At 41.7% G+C, this 22,073-nt stretch overlaps 2 protein-coding genes across 2 annotated transcripts; both read left to right on the forward strand.

Moving 5' to 3' along the window:
- The first annotated feature begins 546 nt into the window (after window positions 1–546).
- snrnp48 (small nuclear ribonucleoprotein 48 (U11/U12)) lies at window positions 547–5,349 on the forward strand. The gene is made up of 9 exons (XM_012829098.3): window positions 547–825; window positions 1,583–1,696; window positions 1,780–1,840; window positions 1,936–2,016; window positions 2,543–2,722; window positions 2,969–3,090; window positions 3,284–3,396; window positions 3,698–3,877; window positions 4,781–5,349. Exons 1-9 carry the CDS (start codon window positions 667–669, stop codon window positions 4,845–4,847), a joined length of 1,077 nt encoding a protein of 358 aa, XP_012684552.1. The 5' UTR covers window positions 547–666; the 3' UTR covers window positions 4,848–5,349.
- A 1,086-nt stretch (window positions 5,350–6,435) lies between these two features.
- On the forward strand, window positions 6,436–20,992 carry zgc:113232 (uncharacterized protein LOC541546 homolog). Its single transcript, XM_042709185.1, has 25 exons — window positions 6,436–6,456; window positions 9,527–9,611; window positions 10,219–10,298; window positions 10,681–11,058; window positions 11,270–11,323; window positions 11,411–11,464; window positions 11,783–11,836; window positions 11,957–12,010; window positions 12,224–12,277; window positions 12,490–12,543; window positions 12,935–12,988; window positions 15,252–15,305; window positions 15,391–15,435; window positions 15,669–15,722; window positions 15,808–15,861; window positions 16,055–16,108; window positions 16,670–16,741; window positions 17,377–17,412; window positions 17,583–17,627; window positions 17,759–17,791; window positions 17,979–18,125; window positions 18,477–18,653; window positions 18,926–19,016; window positions 19,363–19,440; window positions 19,985–20,992. The coding sequence occupies exons 1-25, from the start codon at window positions 6,436–6,438 to the stop codon at window positions 20,188–20,190; spliced, it is 2,088 nt and encodes a 695-aa protein (XP_042565119.1). The 3' UTR covers window positions 20,191–20,992.
- The last annotated feature ends 1,081 nt before the right edge of the window (window positions 20,993–22,073 follow it).

Below are 22,073 nucleotides of genomic sequence, written 5' to 3' on the forward strand. Positions count from 1 at the left end.
GGGGAAACGACGCATCCCTCTAATCTCTGTATCAGAGCTACAAGTCCCGTAGGCACACTGTTTCACCATGCTGCTCAGACCTCAAAGTTGTCGGACCTTTTTCTCTTAGTAGCGGTTGCTAAGGTATGATTGGATGAGGGCCGTTCTAGGGAGGAGTTTCGCGATCGGTCAATTGACCCTACATCAGCATCGGCCTTGCAAGGTCCAGGATGATTTTACTGTAGATGGCATGTTGAGCTATTTTCAATCCATAAAATGGCAATTCTTTTTTTTTTTTCAATATTAACACCAGCACTGATGCGTTTTATCACAGTACTGTAATGTAATTAAGTTTACAGCAGCAAAAAAAAAATACACACATTTAAGGGTGCAGTTAACCTTTAGCAGTCTTCACAAAAGTATTGCCTATGCGATTTCGGAATAAAGAATACACATATTTTATTCCTTTTGAAATACAAGTATAATGTCAAGTCAAGCTTTCTCGTGCAAGTCCTCGATTACGCAGCTCCACATTTGAAGAACATAACCAATTGAGGATGATGTCATCAACGTGCGTTTTAAACGTCATCACTATAAGCCTGCAGATTGCATGTTGCTAATGATCCTCTGCACCTACGCAAAATGAATGTTATAACAGAATGAAAATACTTTAGCTTGTAATTTAAAATGTCGGAGACGTTGAACGGAGACTCATCAGAAACCCTCCGAGCTCGCCAGCAAACTTTACAAGAGCTCACGGAGTTCACTGAAAACTGTCAAACGCAACTGAAAGAACTGTTCGACTCGCTTGGATGGGACCAAGAATGGAACGAAAATATCAGCAAGGTAACTGATCTTGTGCTGACCGGTCTGGCTTGTCTACTTTTTAAAAACATTTAGCTCTGCTCTGGTTCCTTTCTACACATCAAAGCTCTCAAATAGTTGCCCTATTCCGCGCCAATTGTCGGTTTTCGGTCTGGCGTGAAGTTATCCGCCACGGTGTCTATTGTTATGTTCACTGTATTTTACGTTCTTCGCGCAAATGTCCTTATTCACGCCGTTGGCATATTATATTGCATGCAATTTCAGTTGTATAATGCTACCGTACCACACCTGAAAGATCCACACACAAACAATGAACAAAATCTATCAACGCAATTTTGAGAAATCTTGGTTGAGAAGTCCGACCCAGCCATAGATGCTGACATATTGCTCCCTGTCTCAATTTTTAACCATAATAAACTCACCATTGCACTTTTATAATACACTACCACACCTGAAAGAAAGAAATCTTCGTTTAATACTCCGTCCCAATGTCATAGACTGACATTCTGCACCTTCTCCCGAAAGAAAAGGCATAATGCATAGGCCTGTCAAAGACATGGTGCTTTATTACAGATAATAGAAGGGTACTCTTGTCCAGGACCAGTCGACCAGTGGTGGATAACTTTTAGCCGACGCTTGTTAACAGATTGATGGAACCTTAGCCTGTACCCCGAAGACAAATTGACTTGTAACAGTATACCTGTTGCCGATTACTATTGTTCTTACCAATGTAGCATCGTGTAGAATTGATCTGTTTTCTTTTCGTTTGGTAACCCAGGAGTCGATGAAATCATGCCCTTACGACCCAAACCACCGTGTTCCAGACAGAAGCATGGAAAGACACAAAGTAAAATGTCTGCTTAACCAGATGGGTTATTCCAAAGATGAACAGGTAACGCTACTTTGTACACGTAGCTAATCTTAAATATAAAAACTAAATATGCTATGGTTAAACATTGTTTTTGTCTGTATCAGGCAGAGATGTTTGACCCTTCAGGTTGTTACGAGAGAGCCAGCATTCCTAGTGTGATTATGGGTGAGTTGGGCTAATTTTGGATATATGGTGCCGCTGTGTTCCTTTTTGTTTTGACCGAAGGACTTTTGTTAACTGCCAATTTTGCATTCCCACAGACAAAAACTTACAACAGCAAGTCATCCAACAAGCAAGAGCAAAGGCACCTCTAATCAAAATGGAAGGACAGTACAGCCAAGGTAAGACCACAGAGGCCCAGATAACTGACGTGGGAAGTATAAGATTGTTAGCTTTCCCTTAAGCACTGCTCCTGATGACTTTTAGGGCAATACAATTACACAGCTAAAATAAAATTCCTTAAAGTCTGCTTGTTCTTTATTTCTTTCCAGTAACAGGGGTGAGTATGGGGAGGTCTAATATAGACAGTTCTCTTCCCTCTCAGACTTGCCTGATTACTTGCAGTATCCTTTGTTTGATATCCTTTCAAAGGAGCAGGTGTTGTTGCACTTACTTAGGGTGTCAGGATTCCCATTACGTGTTGGGAATTGTTTTTGTCCCTCTTAATTTATTTTTTTAAGTTTATGGAGTTCTAAAGTTATTTGGTCATCCTCAAAAGTATTACATGTTGCCCAAAGGTTCTATTTTGTAATGCAACAGAAGCAATTCCATCACACATCAAAGAGTAATTTAGTTTTAAATGACATTTCAGTGTGAGCAGATGCATGTCTGCATGTGTGGGTAAACATTTGTGTCTGTAATCCTCAGGTGACTACTCTAAGGATGCCAATGATGTCCCTCAGAACTATAAGAGAGCTACATGTGACCTCACAGTGGCTGACCGATTGGCTCTGTATGATCATGTGACCCAAGAGACGCTGAGAGCCAAAACAGAAGCCGCCAACAATGAGGACCTCTACGTGGATCTGGTTGCCAAGCTCAAGAAAGGTCTTCTGCTTATGATTCTGCTTATTGGAGTCTGGTTTTCAGTGGATAGATAACCTATTGCTTCAGGGTCTAAATTATATTTTATACTGAGTCATTTGGCATAAGTTTAGATTGTCACACTTTCGCAAACTCGATACTGCAGAATTTGCTTGGGTGTTAACAAACATGCTAAAGTGCAAATATGGCGAGCATGTTGAACAGCGTTTGCTTCTACCCAGTAAGTAATGCAGTTATGTCTCTGCACAGATGATGGTCAGAGCGGTCCGAAGTCTCACCTGGAGGTATTGGCAGAGATGAGGGACTACAAGAGGCGGCGTCAGTCATACCGAGCTAAAAACGTCCACATCACCAAGAAGTCTTACACTGAGGTTGGACTACCTTTTTGATGGCCTGTGTGTCCCTGTCCTTTTTTTTTTTTTTTTTTTTTTATATATATGAGTAACTGTTTAGACTGATTTTAGACACTGGTCCACAGCAAGCTTCCCATAGGTCACATCTGATTGGGAACATTGCATTGCATGTAGATGACTTCATGCCAGTGTGGTCTTGTCTGTTGCACAGGTGATCCGGGAGGTGATAGATGTTCACTCTGGTGAGCTTGCTAACATGTGGCAGGAGGATGAGCAGGAGCCTGAGATGGAGGAGGCAAAAACATCCAAACACTCCTCTCACAGGTGACTTAACCTGTACCTTTTCCACAATGCAGAAATATGAACAGAGCCAAGACACATTTGCTCTGCTTTGAGATATAAGAGGAAAGTAACTGTCTTTTAGCAACCTTTTAGTGGGTATTTTAGCAACTGTCTTCATTCTAGGCTAGTGTCCTATATCTGACCGAATGAGGGAGAGCTCAGGATTTGAGTTTGGAGTTTCCAACGTAAAAAAACCGCATTCAGCCGTGATGCTTTTCACAATGCGTTTAATAGCCTCGACATTAGTGCTAATGTGTACCTGCTCTGCCTGTCTGCTCTGCAGGAGGCAGTCTGAGGACCAGCGTTCGGCCTCTGTGGAGTCACGCCAGTCTCATGTCAGCTCCAGAGAGGACCACAGCTCCAAAGATGGCCACAGTCACGGCCACAGCCACAGCTCTCGCCATAAACGCAAGCGCAGCCGGGAACGCAGTCGAGAGGAGGATGACACCGGCAGGGTGAAGAGGTGAGGGACGGGACACAAACACGTCCATCATAACGATGGGCTTCGGAGGCGTCTCAGTAGAGAGGTCAACGATGATCTAGAGCTGCCATGTTTTTTGGTTATCTGAGGCACCCTCATGGCACAGAACTGATTGCACTTAAAGGAATATTGTGGACAACTCTGATCAAGCCACTAATTCATTTAATCTGTCTTCATCGATCACTTTAGGAAACACTCAAGACGGAAGTGCTGATGGAGGCACATTTTTATTTCATTTGTGTGAATTATGTGCAGTTCACACTTAAATTGTTCAATATGCACGAAAAGCCATGTATGGCAAGGATTGTGTTTTCTACATGAAAATTCAGGGTGATGTCTTTCTTTTCGGTAACTACCATTAGTTGAGGTTAATGGGTCGTATAGAGAATTTTGGATGATCTAGTATTTTGAGAACTTAATCAAGGACAAGCAATTGATTCAGGTCCGTGGCCCCCTGGTGGTCCGCGACGGCATTGCAGGGGGTCCGTGACATGAGCCTATGTTGATCAGTTCACCATTGAATTTTTTTATTTTTATGAATTGAATATCGTGAAAATATCGTGTTATAGGCAGAATATCTGTGCAGGGGGAGGGGGAGGGGGAGGGGGCGTGGCGGCGGCGGCTAGCGATGTACCCTGATAATTTCACATATTTAAGTGTTATAGGCAGAATATCTGTGCAGGGGGAGGGGGTGTGGCGGCGGCGGTTACAAACACGCACACGCGTGCAGGCACATCAGTGGGCCGCGAATTACTTTCTAGTCAGAATGGTGGTCCTTGGGACAAAACCAGTTGAAAACCCCTGAACTATACGATAAACTCTTGGCAATAATGTTATAATATTTATCATAACTTGCGTCTCATTCTGTGTCTTTTTTTATTTCAGGGATTCCCACTCTCCAGAGGTGAAACGTCATCATAAGAAAAAGAAGAAGAAGAAAAAGAAAGAGTAGTTTCCAGAGGTGTGGACGGCAGTTCCTATTTGGTGCCATGTTCCATTTCAAACGTGTTGTAACGTCTTTTTTTCTTTTTGCCATTGTTTTAGCTCTGTGAGTCTGAGGTCTTACATGGACACATATCTGTGTTCCTAAAACAAATAAAGTGCACTGATTTGGTTTGTTAATTACTGTGGGTATTAGCATTCACTGTGTTATTCACAAGTGTAGTCTTCCAGCGTGTCTAATTTTATTTTTACTGCATCCTTTCTGCTTTGGTAGTAAACAGGTGCTCTGATTGGTTGATTGTATTGACACTAATATTTTCTCATAATTCTATGAGAAATTAGTGTTAAAAGTGAAATACTATTAAAGTCTCTATTAGAGGTCTGAGGGTAGGGTTTATTAAGCATCTTCTGTTATGAAACTGGTATGATGGTCTAGAGACATTGAGGACAACAAACGGTTGAAACATGTCTGTCTATTGTGTTCGCAGCAATTAAACAAAAAAAGATATTCAGCCTAGGCCTACTTGTTTTCCTTATGAATTGATTCTTTCTTTTGTAATCCTCAGTGCACACCCCCACGGTGGTAAAATGAAACTGGTATTGGAGAAAAAATAAATAAACAAACAAGCAAAAAAACAAAATAATTGTTGCTTGATCAACCCAGGTGTAGGGAAAGGCAGTTCCATGTTAGCAGGATGAATAAGGCCCCTCCTTCCGTGCTTGGAGTATAGTGAAACAAGGGCACAGGTTCGCCTGAGCTCCTCCTGTCCCTGATCTATGATGCTGAAGAATCTGTAGCCCTGGTGGCACACCTGGCACGTTTTTACCACCAGGTCAAAAGGTCACAGATGCACTGATGAGATGCCTGCTTCTGCTTTGTGAAGAATGAGTTGGTGGATCCCTGGAAAATTAGAGTACCCTAAACAATGAATCTAAGGACTGTATGTGAACTGTACGTTATTGTATGAGTATTGTCATGTATTTGCAAGTCATTGGGTGCCATATTGCTGCTGAATCCCAATAACCCATTTGTTAAAGCTCAGTTTTATTACTGATGTATTGTTACATTGTTACATTTCAGAAAGCCTGAATTAGTATGACGCAATCATCATCAGTTATCACTATCTTGGAAGGTGCCTCGATCCAACAGTCAGTATAAACAACAGGATTAAAGTTCCCATTTGACCCCAATCTCTTTTTCATCCCCAGTCTTTTAGTCTACCTTTCCCTTTAGTTCTTCTCTCTGATGCTGGTGTGTTTGTTTGGGGCAGGCTCAGGTATTTCTCACCCAGCTGAGGAGGGGAGGGGAGGGGAGCCCGAGCCCCGTGGTGGCCCTGGGAGCAAGAGGGAGCAGAGGCTGGTAGCCCATCCCCGGCATGATCACAGGGGGGGGGGGACCAGCGTAAGGCCGCGGTGGGCAGGGAGAACGCTGTGAAGAGCCGCCACGTTGGGAACACACACATACGCACACCGGGGAAAGAAAATCCTTGGGGGAGAAAAAATAGTCAACTGGAAAAAAAAACTTTCCCCCATTTTCCTCAGTGCAGGGCGAGTGGAGGCCCGTCGGGTTTGGACTGTAGAGAGCTGACACTGCGGCCATGGGAGTCCTCAAGGCTAAGGTAAGTGGAGCCGTGCAACTGGATGTTTGTGGTTCTGGTAGATAGTTTGGATTTGGGCGGTGGGCTGCAAAATGCAACAGGCAGGGAATTTGTACTAACAATGGGACTCACACACCAGTAGAGAAGTTGCTTTGGTTTTCTGTTAAGATGAAGAGACATTTTGTTTTTTTAATGGTGTGTGCAATTGTATATAGGGTGAAGGATTTCGCTTGATTGGTTTAACCACTGGAATTGTGTCAAGTCAATGACATGCATACAATACTGTATACATATATCCTTTTTATGTGGTATTAAGGATATGTTGACTGCCTTGAGCAAATGTGTGCTTTTTGAATCAGTGAATCATTGATTTGACATTGACGCAGTGTTCCTTATTTGATCCCCAAACTAGTCTGTTAGATGTAAGGATTATCCCCATGTCAGTGTTTGACCTCTCTTGTTAACCAGATGACAGTTAGAAGGTAATCACCAAGAGTTCTATCATTAGCAGTTCACAGGTAAACAACATGATGCTTACGGCAAATACAGCACTTTTCACTTTGACTACTACATGGTTGTTTTTCACTCTGTTGTTTTGGCTGGGTATAACATCTAACGCTTATCAACAGAAATGGTAGAAAATTCACCATTGTTCCTTTTTGCACTAGAATCTATAACTACAATCCATAAAGAACTCATAAACTAATAGTGACACGTATTTCTCCCTTATTGCTGTACAAATTCTACCCATTCGATTCTATAAATGACAATATGGTGCTGATCAGCGTATCTGAAGAGTTGTAACGCTACGGTGCACCTCAATGCCCTTGGGTGCCTGTGGGTTTGTAGAGATCCTCCCACCTGCTGCCCATCAAACTTGGCCCCGCCCTCATTAATGTATCAGCGCTCCCAAAATGTCATTGTATTATAAGCCAGATATCAACTGGTGACTCAGCTCACCTTCTGCGGGGCTGAAGGGATGAACGCTAAAATGGAAGAGAACTTGTATGCAACCACTTCTCTTTCTGCAAATATGGAACTCTTCCACCAGGGAAAGGGCAAAAGGGAAGGGAATAGGAAAGGGACACTCCAGTCATATTTCTGAGAAGTTTTTTATTTGTTGGGTAAGGGAACAGGGATCTCTACTACACTGCAAATTTCAGCTTTCAAAAACAAGGGGAAAAAATTATAAAATGAGGGATATATTACTTAAACTAAGCATAATTATCTGCCAACAGAACAGGAAAATTTGACTTACCAAGATTAAAAAAATAAATAACCCAAATATATCTTAAAACAAGTACATTTGTCTTGATTCTGACTTTGACAAAGCAGTTTTGTACTTCAAACAGCCTTATAGTTATGGCAATTCTAGTTAGAAGAATTAACTTGCTCAGAACCAGTAATACAATCTCAGTAACAAGTTATACCTTATTAAGATAATTAAGGACTGAAACGCTTAAAGCAAGTGAAATGCTCTAACATAAAAAAAAAATGCCTGGTAAGAAGAAATATCCTGTCAGACAAAAAACAAGCATATAGTGCCTCGATTTAAGATATTTCAGCTTACTAAGATTTTAATTTCTGCAGTGTAATAGAGATCTAATATGCTGCACACAAGCCTAAATCAGTAGAGAGTGGTTTTGCGGGAAAGAGAGGAGAGAAGAAGGCTATATCTCAAAAGAGAGGAGACATTTTTTTGGATCATTCTGGAATGTGGGACCAGCCTGAGAAGAGCTGTGGTTCAGGAAGGGCTGTTCATGTCTGGCTCTCAGACAGAGGCCTGATTGAGGTCTATCTCCTCAGAATGACTGTTTTCCTGATTGGTCTCCCTTCTGAGGGAGTTTTCTGTGTGACACAAAGTGAGAGAGAGAGAAAAAGAAAGTGAGAGCTGAGGTGAAATGAAACCACCCCACTGACTAATTTGCCCTTAACCACAAGCTCAAGTCTTCTACTTCAGAGTGGTATTAGTAGCAATCTCAGGAATCTCAATTCATACTTTCATTTTCGTTCTGAATTTATTTTTTCACTTTTTCACTTTCACTATTACCTCTCTATGTTTCTTGTGTAGCCATTGCAAGAAAGTAGTTTCGGTTCCCAGAAAATGAATGTGACACCAGGAATTTCAGCATGGTTTCAGCATTGCCCATCCATATCTCCACCGGTGATTCATGAGAGCAAAGTCTGATGGTCAAAAGGCAATCAGATACAGTCCTTACCTAACTCCATGACACATTAAGCCAAGGTGGGGCTTAAAGGCACAGTCCTTGCCTTAACTCCATTACACATTATGTAGAAATCAATGAAATGCTCCTCACATTCCTCAAGTGTGGGCAATAAAAAAACTCTAGTGTTCGTCAGGGCTGTAACCAACTTCAGTGATAGCCATTGTAAGATCTCCCTGGATAAATAATTTAATGATTACCTGCACTGATACATTTTACAGCTAAATATCAGTCCCCCTCGAAAACCCCCTTGTATTCCTAACCGCGTCAAATGATAGTGACAGTAGCCCTCAGTGAGTGACAGTCTCAGTTGCATCAAGAAGGATGTTTAGGTGTCAGCCAGCTCACAGATGACAACATCTGAAGCTCCAGATAATTCACAAAGTAATTCCAAGTATCAGTCAGGCAAACGGGCTACAAGACCTTTATTACTTTCTTCGTGAGATTGAGTGTTTGTGTCATATATACCGTATGCTTGAATAGAAACGGTTTATTTATCACTAGGGGGAGACAATGCTCTCTGGTTCCTGAATATACTGCTGTAAGATAACACCTCCATGAAGCTGAATATACTGCTGTAAGATAACACCTCCATGAAGCTTCAGGACATGGAGGATGCCTGGAGGTTTCCACCCCATTGCCCACTTTTCCCATTTCATCTTTTGGTTTAATTGTCTTCTACATGATTTTAGTCCCTTGACTGAAGTCTTTTATTTTGACAAATAGAAAGCATTAGGATGTCTTGAGACACTGGGCTTGAACGGTTCTACAATGATCACCATGACTACCCTACCCTCTGTTGGTGTGTTTTATGATCTGTCTATTTCTTTTTCTTTTCTTTGTTTTGTTTTTCTTGTTCATAACAGGTGTCCGCTGCATCGCGGGTGTGTGTGCTCCTGTTGTGTGTTGTCCGCTGCTACGCTCAGGATGAGTTCTCCGGCAACAACTCAGGTACTGGAGTTAGCATTTCAACACAGAACCAGAACACTGATGGATATGTATTTTAGATGCAAGCGGTGTATTCAGTCCTTCTTCTGGAGATATAAATTGTAATGGGGGTTAGGCACAGGGTGACTGATGCAGGTCTGGTGCAGCTTTTCCAAGCCATATAAATATGGGAGGCAAGTGTGCTATACTCAACTTTAATATAAAACCCACAGGAGTTAGATGACATTTGCATTTCCATCAAGTTTAAGGAATCAGATGACATTTGCATTTAATTAAGACACTTTTATCTAAAGTGTGGCATCGTATTAAGAATTCAACAGCAAATCCACTGAACCACAAAAAATACACAAGGGATACGAGAGGCCCCCACCTACAACAGATGTCAATGATAATTTGTTTTTGTGAAATTAATTTATACTTTATTCACTGATTAAAGATGCAGAGCAAATCCAAAAAATGCATATTAAAATTAAATTTCATGAATCATCAAGGCTGAAATCTGCATAACATAACATAAACTGATTTACTGGATACACTCATATCAAGTTTGACCATTGTTCTCAAAAACACTATCCAACGGTCATATTCTGTTTACCCCTCTCCTATCCAGGTGAGGAGCGGGGTTATGAAGGCTCCTTGGTTGACCGATACGATGATCGTTCCACATACCCAAGCCCAGGTAGAACACAAGTAACCTCTCTCAAATATAGCCTAAATTCAATTAAAATTCCACTGCTTCACCTTCTATTTCATTGCTATGAGCTGATCATCCACCATGTTTTTTTGTGGGCCAGAATCATATATGAATATCTTGTGGTGAGAATGTTACACCTTTAACTGAAATATCCTATCATCCATTTCTGTATGTGTTTATTTAGGTATGTGCTGTATGTAAATCGGTCTCAGTGATGGAAGAGTTTTGGGTGAAATGGTCATGTCTATTCATTCATGGACATGACTTTCTACAGTGTGAACATTTATTGCATACATGTATTTTGCTGTTCAGCAAAACGTTAAGAGAAAGAGCAGTAATTCTGTTGACTATCTCTTGTTGGTGTTGAAGCATTGAGAGAAGGCCACACTTTTTAATCATACCTTAATTCACTTTGGCTGCTTGTTTTTTTTTTGTCAAGTAAGACTTTATTCTCTTAATCCACACCTGTCCACAGATTACCCCCCAGAGCCAACCCAAACCTATGAGGACAACACAGCTTCAGCATTTGACCCCTACGCCGCCGGCCCCACCGAGGTCACCATGATCACAGATGAATCTTACCCTTACGGCAGCACCACCGAGTCTTATGACTACGCCAAAGAGGACAGAGCGGAGATGACCCAGGTGCCCTATGACAACGACGGCTCGAGTGAAGAGACGCTGGAGGAGGAGGGGCCCACAGAGTGTGACTGTCTGCCTGGGGAGCCTGGATTCGCTGGTTTCGCAGGACCAAAGGTGAGACAGCCCTCAAAATTTTGTTTGTACAATTTCAGGGGAGATGGTGGCTATACCGAGGTCACAGGGTCCATGACCTGGAATTTGTAAGTCAATTGGTTGCGGGGTCTGTTGAATGTCATAAAGGAAATTCCATATTCAGGAAAGTTGAAACTATAAAAAGGACATAATCATCTCTATCTGAATATTTAACGATGGGTTGTTCTCACAGGGCTCCAGAGGCCTTCAAGGAAAGACAGGATTCCCAGGGGCTCAAGGACGTCAGGTTAGTCCAGTAGGCTTCCACAGTGCTGTTGGGTAGAGGTCAAGTGTCATGGTCGCCACTGTTAATGCTCCTTTGCTGTGTTACCAGGGTTACAAGGGAACCAAAGGAGTGAGAGGAAGAGGAGGAGACCCTGGCCCTGTGGTAGGTCACACACACACACACACACACACACACACACACACACACACACACACACACACACACACACACCATAAACAACACCATACGGCCCTGTGGTAGGTCACACACACACACACACACACACACACACACACACACACACACACCATAAACAACACCATACGGCCCTGTGGTAGGTTACACACCATAAAGAACACCATACTTGTTATAGTTTAGTTTAATGTCATGCCTTGAGTTGCAAAACTCATCAGCCTCTAAATCTGCATCTACTCGGACATTCTTGTGACTATCCCATCTGACCTTTTGACCTTTCCCTAGGGTGAATCTGGGTCTGATGGAGATGAAGGCGGGTCTGGATTCTCTGGAGCTATGGTGAGCAAACTGGCCAAGATTTTCCCAGAGAACCAAAAATGACTATATCCTACCATATTTCTCTTACATCCCTTCATTTTATTGATTTCTCACCTTCTTTTGTCAACTATTGTTTCTTAGGGTTTGCCTGGTCCACCAGGTGACAGAGGAGATTCTGGTATCTTTGGCCTAAAGGTAAAAAATTTCATTTTTTTTAAACCACAACAGCCATTTACCCAAGTTATGTTTAGATAAAGTCTCTCAGATTACATGGGATTTCTGAACTTTCTTGATCAACATTATCCAGTTCAGAGACCATGAAATTCAGCATTGAGCAAGAACATTAGAAAATAAAAAAGCAAAATGGCCGGTGCTCAAACTATTGGGCACATTTTCTCTTGTCTGTAGGGCGGCATCGGTATGGAAGGCCCACTTGGAGGAGTCGGTGATCCAGGAGATGTTGTAAGTACAATAGACTTTTAATTTGACTGACTGTATGTCTCTGTTTCAAAAGCATGAAACGGTGACTAATTCAAAATATCCTCCATTTACTGCATTAAGTACAGTACTTGGAGTTGTTGCTGTTTTTGAACAACATGAATATGGTTCTTCGTGGTGTTTCTAATATCTCACTCAGCACTGTATTTCATTTTGTTGTGTTGTTCTGATCTTAGGGTCCAATCGGTCCACCTGGAACCACAGGGACAAGAGGAGGTAAAGGCATTGTGGTGAGTGTCAGCGTTGCGAATGCCGCTCTATATACACACACACCATGTTGAACTTCATGAGTTCTATACCTTGATCCCCCTGATGAAACAGAGACATTGTAAGCATCAATATGCTGTAGCTGATGACCTGTAATAATAATATAGGTCTCTAGCTGATGACCTGTAATAATAATATACGTAGGTCTCTATATGATGACCTGTAGTAATAATATAGGTCTCTATGATGACCTGTAGTAATAATATAGGTCTCTATATGATGACCTGTAGTAATAATATAGGTCTCTATATGATGACCTGTAGTAATAATATAGGTCTCTAGCTGATGAAGAATTTGGTGTGTTGCAAGAAGCCTTTGGAAGTACTGGTAATTAAAAACCTCTTCTGCCAACAGGGATCCATTGGCAAAACTGGCAAGCTGGGCCCAGACGGCAGAGAGGGGGAGAAGGTAAGATAATGAGCTTTGGAACACAGTGACTAAATGCTTAGAAAATCTGCACCATCACAAAACAGGCCAATGAAATGAATGAGCTGCCTTTGGGGTCAGTGTAAACACAAGAGGCGTTGTATTATTATGATGAAAACAGAATAACATGCAATAGGTATTCCCCTTGCGATAGGTATTCCCCACACTTTATTGTGTGTTATAAACAGGCAATTGTGGTGTTCAATAGAGGCTAATCATAAAATGGGAACATCCGTGTAGAGTTTCCTCTAAGTTGAACATTTGTATGACTCACTCAAAGCATGTTAATGTAAATGCAGCATTGAGTGGCATGCAACTGAAATGTGTCAGTGCATCCCCTATCAGAGGGGATGGGACTGTGTGTGTGAAAGTAGTGCACCTGTGAGCCATCCATGCTCTCCTACACAGTGGCGATTCTAGAAAATTTTACATGGGGTGGCAAGTTGAAATTCAAGGGTGGCATATCACACACACACACACACACGCCTGGTGTCTATATGTATTTATATTAAACTTTATTACAGGCTCAAGGCCCACATGGAAGATGCACAATACATATAATCAATAAATTACAAATAAATACATATAAATATACAATGAAAGAAGGGCTAAAAAAGGCACTCATGCCAATGTTCCCAGATCTTAGGGTCTATGAAATTATAAAATTTGTAGAGCAGTCCAGCCGACTCATAAACTTAAAAGTAAGGTTCCTCAGCAAGGCCATAAAGGTGGTTAGACCCATATTACAGAACAGCTGACTGGCTCTAGTACTCCTGGGTTTCTTCAGGAGTATCCTAAGACAGTCATTATAGGCTACTTTCAATTTACGCAACCTCCCAGAGTGGAGCTGTATAGAGAGGGGTGCAGTAGGCTCTAAACAAATTAATTTTAACATCATATGTACAGTGGTGGAATTTTCTAACCAACATATTAGCTTGGACATAGAGCGATCCCCTCTGTCTGAACATGTCGGCATCATCCTCCAACGTGTCTGTGATAATGTGCCCTAAGTATTTGGTACTATTGGACACCCCCAGAGCTTGCCCAGAAAGATGAAAGAATATGAAATATGAAAAATATTTATTTATACAAATCCAGTTAGTGAAAACAGACAAACTTCTAAATGGCTAATTGAATTTATAATGGCTTGTTCTGTATGTATTAGGTTATCACATACAAAATAATTTATGCCAAAGCTAGACTAACTATAGCTAGCTAAAGATAGGATGGACAAAAGAACGCACACTTTTTGCTGTAACTGAGTTTACTGTAGGCTACATGACGGAGTACCTTAAAAACAGCCATAAAAAGGCTTTTTGTGAGAAAACGGTTAGTGGTATCTAAAATCTGATTTAGGAATGGCTTAACAGTTAGGTTACATACGTAATGAAAATAAAAACTGAGAAAAAACCGCTATAAAATGTTCTGTCAGCTCACCTTACTGTACTAAAGACGTTAGTAAGACGTTGGTTAGCTAAGCTAACAGTGGTAACTTTAAGGCTAGCTAGCACAAGCAAGCTGTATAGCGAGCTAGCTACTGTATGCTACCGACTTTTGCAAGCTAGCAATTAAATAAACGATTGAAATTACAACGGAACTGTCTATCACATATGACCACCCATCACATTTTCTTGATTCACGATTCACTTCTTTCATCACTGCAAGTCTACAGTAGGCTTGTCTCCAGTTTGTTTTTGGCTTCTCAAATGCTTTCAAACCGTTTCTTTTTTCACTGGAATGGAGCGGAGATGGGCAACCATGGTGACAAGAGAGCAAAGCGGACTCATGGACTCCACCATTTTACAGGGGAGGGGGAACTTAAAGATTTTAGAACAAGTTACCAAAGAGATCAACAGCTTAAGTAGCAAAAATATAATACCATTCAATAAATGTATAGTATATTATAGGAGACATTTCTGACAACCTTGGTGGCAAGTGGGGTGGCAAGCAATTTTTTTAGGGTGGCAGCTGCCACCCCTTGCCACCCCGGTGGTTTCGCCACTGCTCCTACATATGACTGATGAGAAAGCATCATTGTTTATGTGCTGTACAGATCAAATCAAATCAAAAACCCATATCCTGAAACCGTTACCCTAAATGAAGCATCCATACTACAAGGCCAATCACAGTTCTGATCATTTATCAATTGACAATAGACAAATAAATAAAATAATTGTTGTCTAAACTGTAAGTGTTCTACCGTTCGTAATGGGATTCATAATAGATTTCTCCTCTGTAATTGCAGGGCCAGATTGGAGCCCCTGGATTCTCAGGAGACCACGGCGAGCAGGGCTACAATGTAAGAGACGACCTCAAGGCTCACTCGCCACCACTCTTCATCGCGTGTCACATATCACATGTCTGACGTGTCATTTGTGTTTTAGGGTTATCCCGGAGTGCCAGGTGGCCCAGGAGAGACTGGCCCCAAGGTATGCGGTCATCCGATGACTGTACTCATGTCATGAGCACAGTACTTTCCAATGGAAGATGGACCTTTCACAAGGGCCCAAATGTTTTATATGTGCATTGATGACTACATGTAATCTGTGTTCATTTATAGTTAAGTACACTGGTTTCAGGCTTGAACAGTCATGTGATATGTTGCAGTTTCAGCACTGCACTTTCCCCATTAGCAGATGTAACGTGCTCATTGTTGTTACAGGGCGGCCAGGGGGTTGGTGGTATACCCGGAAGTGATGGGGATCCTGGCGAGGATGTAAGTGCCTTTGGAATTTTTCTTTAAAAGTGTATCTATTCATGTATGGATTTGTTTCACAATGTTCGGATTCTCCCTGTGTTAGGGTCCTCTTGGTGTTCCTGGGGTCGAGGGAGTTCCTGGGGCATTTGGACCTAAGGTGCGGTAAATAACTGCAAACTGTATTCGCTACAGACACACACATACTCAATTTAGCATTACGATTACACAGCGAACTGCAATATGACCTTCCATTCAAATGTTAATAATGATGTGTGATATGTGATGTGATGGGTAGACTGAAATACCTCTACCACTCGGGTCTAATATTATGTCTCTGTGTCTTGTCTCAGGGACTGAAAGGTGATGGTGGACGACGGGGGCGACGAGGAAGAGTGGGAGCTGGGGTGAGGAGCTGTCTGTTGGCTTTAGTACCACCATGATCTCAGCCCAGACAACACAAACAATGTCTCTTCATTTGTGGCCTAGACTCTAAAATGAGGAAGTCAAACTACAAGTAAAAGTCACCCTGACAAAAAAGTACCAAAGAGAAAATGGTGTTGTCCCTAGAATTCCCTTAACGTGGCACCAGATTGAGTTGTAAACAACACGTGGGCTTGTGTGGGTGTACTGCCACCTGATAACAACCAATCTGACATTCAGATTGAGGAAGCGTTAATGTGTCGGGGAAAGTCCCTCGATATTTCAGAATCTATTTGTGGCTAAGATAAAAATAACGGAATAACTGAAAAACTAACATCTGAAAAGATTTAGCATTGAAAAAGACCTTATTATCTTATTGTGTATTTGAAGATTGCACCATTTTAATACATACTGGCCATAATTCCATACCTTTATGCATCATTCCTCTTGCATGCCCTCCACGAAACTTGTTAATATACTGATGGATTTATCAAAAGAAGTTAATAATACACTGATGGATTTACATTGCTGTATCTGCATTCCAGGGCATCGTGGGAGAGGCAGGAGATGCTGGCCTTCCAGGACTGCCCGGCCCCATGGGCCTATCTGGCCAACTGGTGTGTACATCTCTCAACCTTTTCATACTCCGATTCAAGACTCACATAGTGTCATGTCCACTATGTTAGTATGTTAGCAATACTAGCTGTGACCCCCCCCCCAAGCCCCTAGAATCTCAATGTTATCATATGCTGATCAGATAGTGTGTGAAGTAAATAACTATATATGTTTTAACAAGCATCCCTTACAAACTCTAATGCTCAAGTTAAAATGGAGCACCCTTTGGACCCGCTGTAATGTCATAGAAGTTACTGCAATGCACTCTGGACTGGAGTCGAAGTGAAACAGCAGTTACTACACGTGCCTGCGTGGGTTTACTCCGGGTACTCCGGTTTCCCCCACCATCATAAAGACATGCATCGCATCGTATGAATATGAATGAATGTTGGTGGTGGTCGGAGGGGCCGTAGGCGCTGATTGGCAGCCACGCTTCTGTCAGTCTGCCCCAGGGCAGCTGTGGCTACTAATGTAGCTTACCACCACCAGTATGACTGTGTATGTATGAATGACTACTGGACTCTGGACTCTGTAAAGCAACTTTGGGTATTTAGAGAAGCGCTATATAAGATTGAATGATTATTATTATTACACTGGGCAAATAACCAGCAAACACTATTGGTCACTCTGTCCTCAGGGAGCCAAGGGGGAAACAGGAGTAGATGGGCAGAAGGTAACTATATACACACACACACACACACAGACACACACACGCACACACACACACACACACACACACACACACACACACACACGTTATATATGCACTCATATACATACACAAATGCGCACAACTTTCTTTTCTAACCCACCTTGGGGAACTCTTCTCTGTTTACCTTTTAGGGTACAACTGGAAGATCTGGCATTAAAGGAGTGAAAGGTCAAAAGGTAAAAATATCCGTCATCTGCTCTCAGCTGACATTTAAAAAGACCACAGTTTTCATACTATGTAGTTTCCACTGCACAACTATGGTGTCTGTCGTCACAATGCTTCCTCTTCCACTTCCTCTTTCCCACAGGGAAGTACTGGCTTCCTCGGAGACAAAGGACAGGTTTGTTCACTACTTATAGATAGGATGATCACACTGTTTTTGTTCCTCAAACTCTTCTTTATTCTCGTGACTGAATGATGACGCCATAGCAATGAATCAGATGAATTATGTAAACATATGAATGATATGAATGATAACAAATATATCAGATGAATAACGAATTTCTTTATCACTTGACCTGAGCCAGCAAGGAGAGAGGGGTAGCCAAGGGCCAGAGGGAAAGGACGGCCGCGTGGGGCCTCCAGGCATCCCCGGAGTAAGAGGAGATACCGGTCCAGGTGGAGACTCGGGGGTCAAAGGTCGTGTTGGACCAAAGGGTGTGCCAGGTGAACCTGTGCGTATCAAAATACACTCTCATTTTTCAAGTGAAAAAGAAACAAAACAAAGGAGGTTTTACGCTTTGGCCTTGACATAACTTGAATGAGTGAGTGAGAGAGTGTGTGGATGAGAGTACAAGTGATTGTTGTGAAGCGATTTGAGTCAGAGCCAGATTTAGTGATCAATCGATCAAGGAGATGAACATTCACTAGTAGCTTGCATTGTAGTTTCAAGATAGATAGATAGATAGATAGATAGATAGATAGATAGATAGATAGATAGATAGATACTTTATTAATCCTCTGCAGCACGTTTGGCGTGTTGACTTCCCCATCATGTACACTAATGGCCACTGGTCTCCTCTCAGGGCCTGGGCCTGACGGACGCGCAGGTCCTGCAGCTGTGCCAGGGAGTGGTCACCGCTCAGATCTCCCAGTACGCCTCCTCCATACGCTCCAAGTGTGCCCAGGGTTGCCCGATAAACAACCGCACTCTCATCGGACCCCCAGGTCCCAGAGGGCCCACAGGATCTTCTGGCAAGCCTGTGAGTGACACACGCACACACACACACACACACACACACACACATGTAGATAAGGTCATAGGTCAAGTGAACTGGTATGGACCGCTGAAGTGAGAGGATTGAAGGGCTGCAGCTACCTTTAGGGTCGTCCCTCTGTCCAAGTCTCATTTGATTACTCATTCAGGTCAAAAACATTGTCTCCTTCCACAGCCATCAGGTACCTCACCACCTGATCTTTTGTAACCACGTTTACTTATTTTAACTCATTTGTGCGCGTGTGCGCCCACCTCCAGGGTAAAGCTGGCAAGACTGGAGCCAAAGGAGGCCGTGGCATCAGAGGAGACGTCGGTGTGGACGGAACAGCGGGTGTGGATGGAGATCAAGGTAGACAGAACTCCTTCCTATCAGCTGTGCACTTCACAGGGTTAATTCTAAACATACCACATTTTTGTCAGTGCCATCTGGGGTTGAAATAAAAGGGGGGCAAGAGAAGGGGGTGGGTTACATACAAAACCACTTAAGCCTTAAGCTAGTATCTATTGTACATCTTCAGCTTCAGGTGCCATCACTTCCCATGTCTGACCCAGTTCTTGTATGAAGACACCTGTCTGTTGCCAGACCTGGAAACAGCATCACACCTCAGACTGATAATATTGTCTAGAGTATTAGCTGAATTACCTTAGTTTGTGAGATTCCCTTTGTATCATGAATGAATCTTTTTTTCTGAAAGGTTCAAAGGGCCGTAAAGGAGACCGAGGCGATACTGGGAAAGGCCTCCGTGGGCCTGATGGACCCCAAGGGCTCAGAGGTGGGTATTTCGATCTGCAATGCATATCTTAGCTGATAGACCTGCTCCCTTAAAGAGCTAGTGGAAGTGTTTTTTGCTAAATATAGATATGCCTCTACTTACATTAAATACGTAACAATTAACTCTAAAGATATGATGAAAACACAAATCAATGCAATGATTTCCTTCACTTGTTTTATGACAGCATCCATGTTTTTCGGTGAGAAATATTAGCCAAATATTTACCATCAAACAAACCTGATTATGCACTGCTGTAGGTCTACAAGAGTGCTTTGACTACAGGCACACCGAACATTCTTATTCCTTCCTATATCCTGTGTGCAGTGTCCATTCTTAATGAACACTCAGCTGTGTGGAGGGTTTTTGACTTTCTGGGGTATAAACATATACATGACCAGATTTATGCCATACAGTATTATAATTAACTCTGAAAACACTGAGCTGCACCTAAGCTATTTTATTTATTTTGACCTTCAATCGTTTGGGATCATTCTAGCATTTACTCACATGGCTTTCCTCTCCCGTCCCCCGTCCCCCCCTGCAGGGTTGCCCGGACACCCTGCCATGCCCATGGATGGAGCTGAGGGACCACAAGGCCCCCGCGGGTTCCCTGGGCCAGTGGGTCAGCCTGGCATGCTTGGTGTGGCGGGTGTGCCAGGTTTCTGTGAGGCACGGGACTGCAGCATCCACGCGCCCGTCATGCGCAAAGAGCAGGGTCTGGTGAAGGGCCCCTTGAGCTCAAAGATGTAACAGCCCGGAGGAGGAGACAGAGATAGAGTGGGCTATGTTGCTCTGGAAACCTGAATACCAGGGAACCAGCCAGAAGGCTACATCGTGAAGGTCTATGGAAACTGTTACTCTGTGGTTCAGCTCACTTGAAGCGAGGCTTGCACCAACAAGAGAAAAAAAAAAACAGAAACAAAAGACTTTTGAAGCAGACCTGTTATTGTTACAAAGACTTAAGGATTCTCAGTTTAGACGTATGTGTGACACACTATTGTTTTACACTGCTAGGAAAAATTTATCTCTTTGAAGAGCAAAATACCAGCCAGCAAAATACCTATTGTTCAGATTTTATATTTCTGTTTAATTTTGTTATCAGTGAAACAATGCTGTGGATACAGCGAAATAAAGACGTGTAAATAATTTTGTAAAGCATCTTATGTACATGTACTGTGTGTTCTGAGATAACATGTTTAAGATAAACATTGTCTTACCTTTTCCAAAAATGGCCCCTCGGTTTTTTTAGTAATCCTGCTTATGACTGTCTGTAAGAATGGAGTTAAATCATTACATAGTTATTCAGGTGACACAATTGGTAAAACAATATCTACATTAAAGTTCTTTTGATTTTAAGTTGTCATGTTACAAAATCATTAACAAGGACACGTTCACAGTATAACCATCTGTAATTCAGACCAGTTCTTTAAACGAATACATGTATTCACCTCCCCTGCTGCTGCAATTACAAAAAAAACAGAGAGTGGGTCTTAACAGTTATTTTAGAATTTACTTTTTGAATGCAATTCTGGATCATTTTTCATACCCCTTGTTCTCTGTATTGTCACGGTACCAGAATGACACGCTCCACCAGTATGTCAAAGACTGTTTAGCAATGCAAAAGAACAAGCACACAAAATAAACGGGTGAACACAGAAATAATGACCAGTGCATCCTGTTAATGCTTCACAGGATAGCCAGTGAAAGAAAGTGAAAGAACAAGAAAATGAAGGTGTTCTCCTCACAGATACACATTATACTGTATGTAGGGACACATATAGTAAGTTCCAGTGCACTACAAAAACTGCTCATAGATCATTTCCCCAATTTGTTTAAAGCCTTGCTTAGGTCAGTTTAGGTTTTATTGCATGGAATTAGAGTGTTTCAATAATAATAGATGGATTTTACAATCTGACATACAATTTAACCCATTGCTAAAAAAAAAAGAATCTCATGAAATACTGCATTTTTCTTAGGTTCAGGATGAGTGTGCTTCATGCTAGACAATATGGTGGGGGCATAGAACTAAAGTTCCAGTTTAATGACACAGCTACAATATGACATCCACATTCAAAATCACTTTGCATGGTTTCATGCTAAGGGAGACTACATGCTTCAGAGGTAAGTCATCTACTTTACATCTACTGTATACATCATAAAAATAATAATAATAATTCATTTTATTTGTAATGCACTCTTCATTCAGAAGAATCTCAGAGTGCCAACATAGTAGAAACGAACTATAATAATAAAATAAAATAAGACTAGTTAACATAAGCATAATAGAAAACTTAGTGACAGTGATTTATCACAAGGCCAGAAATGCCTTTCTGAATAAAAATGACAATAATCATGACAATACCTCTGCACTATATGAAGTACTGTACTGTGTTAAGCTTTTCATTGTATTGACCTAAAATTATAAACTCTACGCTATATAGTAAATACTGTAAGACCTAAAATACCATATGGAACATATGATAATACCCTAATAGAACTTTTTCATACTTTAGAAAACAGTTGGCAACTTTTCTCCTAAATAGAAATAAATACAAATTTCATGATTACCCAATTCACATATAATACATTAAATATGAAAGTATTTTCATTCATTATTTTCTAACTTCACAAAA

This window comes from Clupea harengus, chromosome 11 (assembly GCF_900700415.2).
Source record: "Clupea harengus chromosome 11, Ch_v2.0.2, whole genome shotgun sequence".
Lineage (NCBI taxonomy): Eukaryota > Metazoa > Chordata > Actinopteri > Clupeiformes > Clupeidae > Clupea > Clupea harengus.

Bases quoted from the DNA above. Each gene is read 5' to 3' on its own strand.
- snrnp48 (XM_012829098.3), top strand. From the start codon at position 667: ATGTCGGAGACGTTGAACGGAGACTCATCAGAAACCCTCCGAGCTCGC. The intron at 1,841-1,935 runs GTGAGTTGGGCT...GCATTCCCACAG, and splicing joins CATTCCTAGTGTGATTATGG to ACAAAAACTTACAACAGCAA. The intron at 3,397-3,697 runs GTGACTTAACCT...TCTGCTCTGCAG, and splicing joins TCCAAACACTCCTCTCACAG to GAGGCAGTCTGAGGACCAGC.
- zgc:113232 (XM_042709185.1), top strand. From the start codon at position 6,436: ATGGGAGTCCTCAAGGCTAAG. The intron at 6,457-9,526 runs GTAAGTGGAGCC...TGTTCATAACAG, and splicing joins TGGGAGTCCTCAAGGCTAAG to GTGTCCGCTGCATCGCGGGT. The intron at 9,612-10,218 runs GTACTGGAGTTA...TCTCCTATCCAG, and splicing joins GTTCTCCGGCAACAACTCAG to GTGAGGAGCGGGGTTATGAA.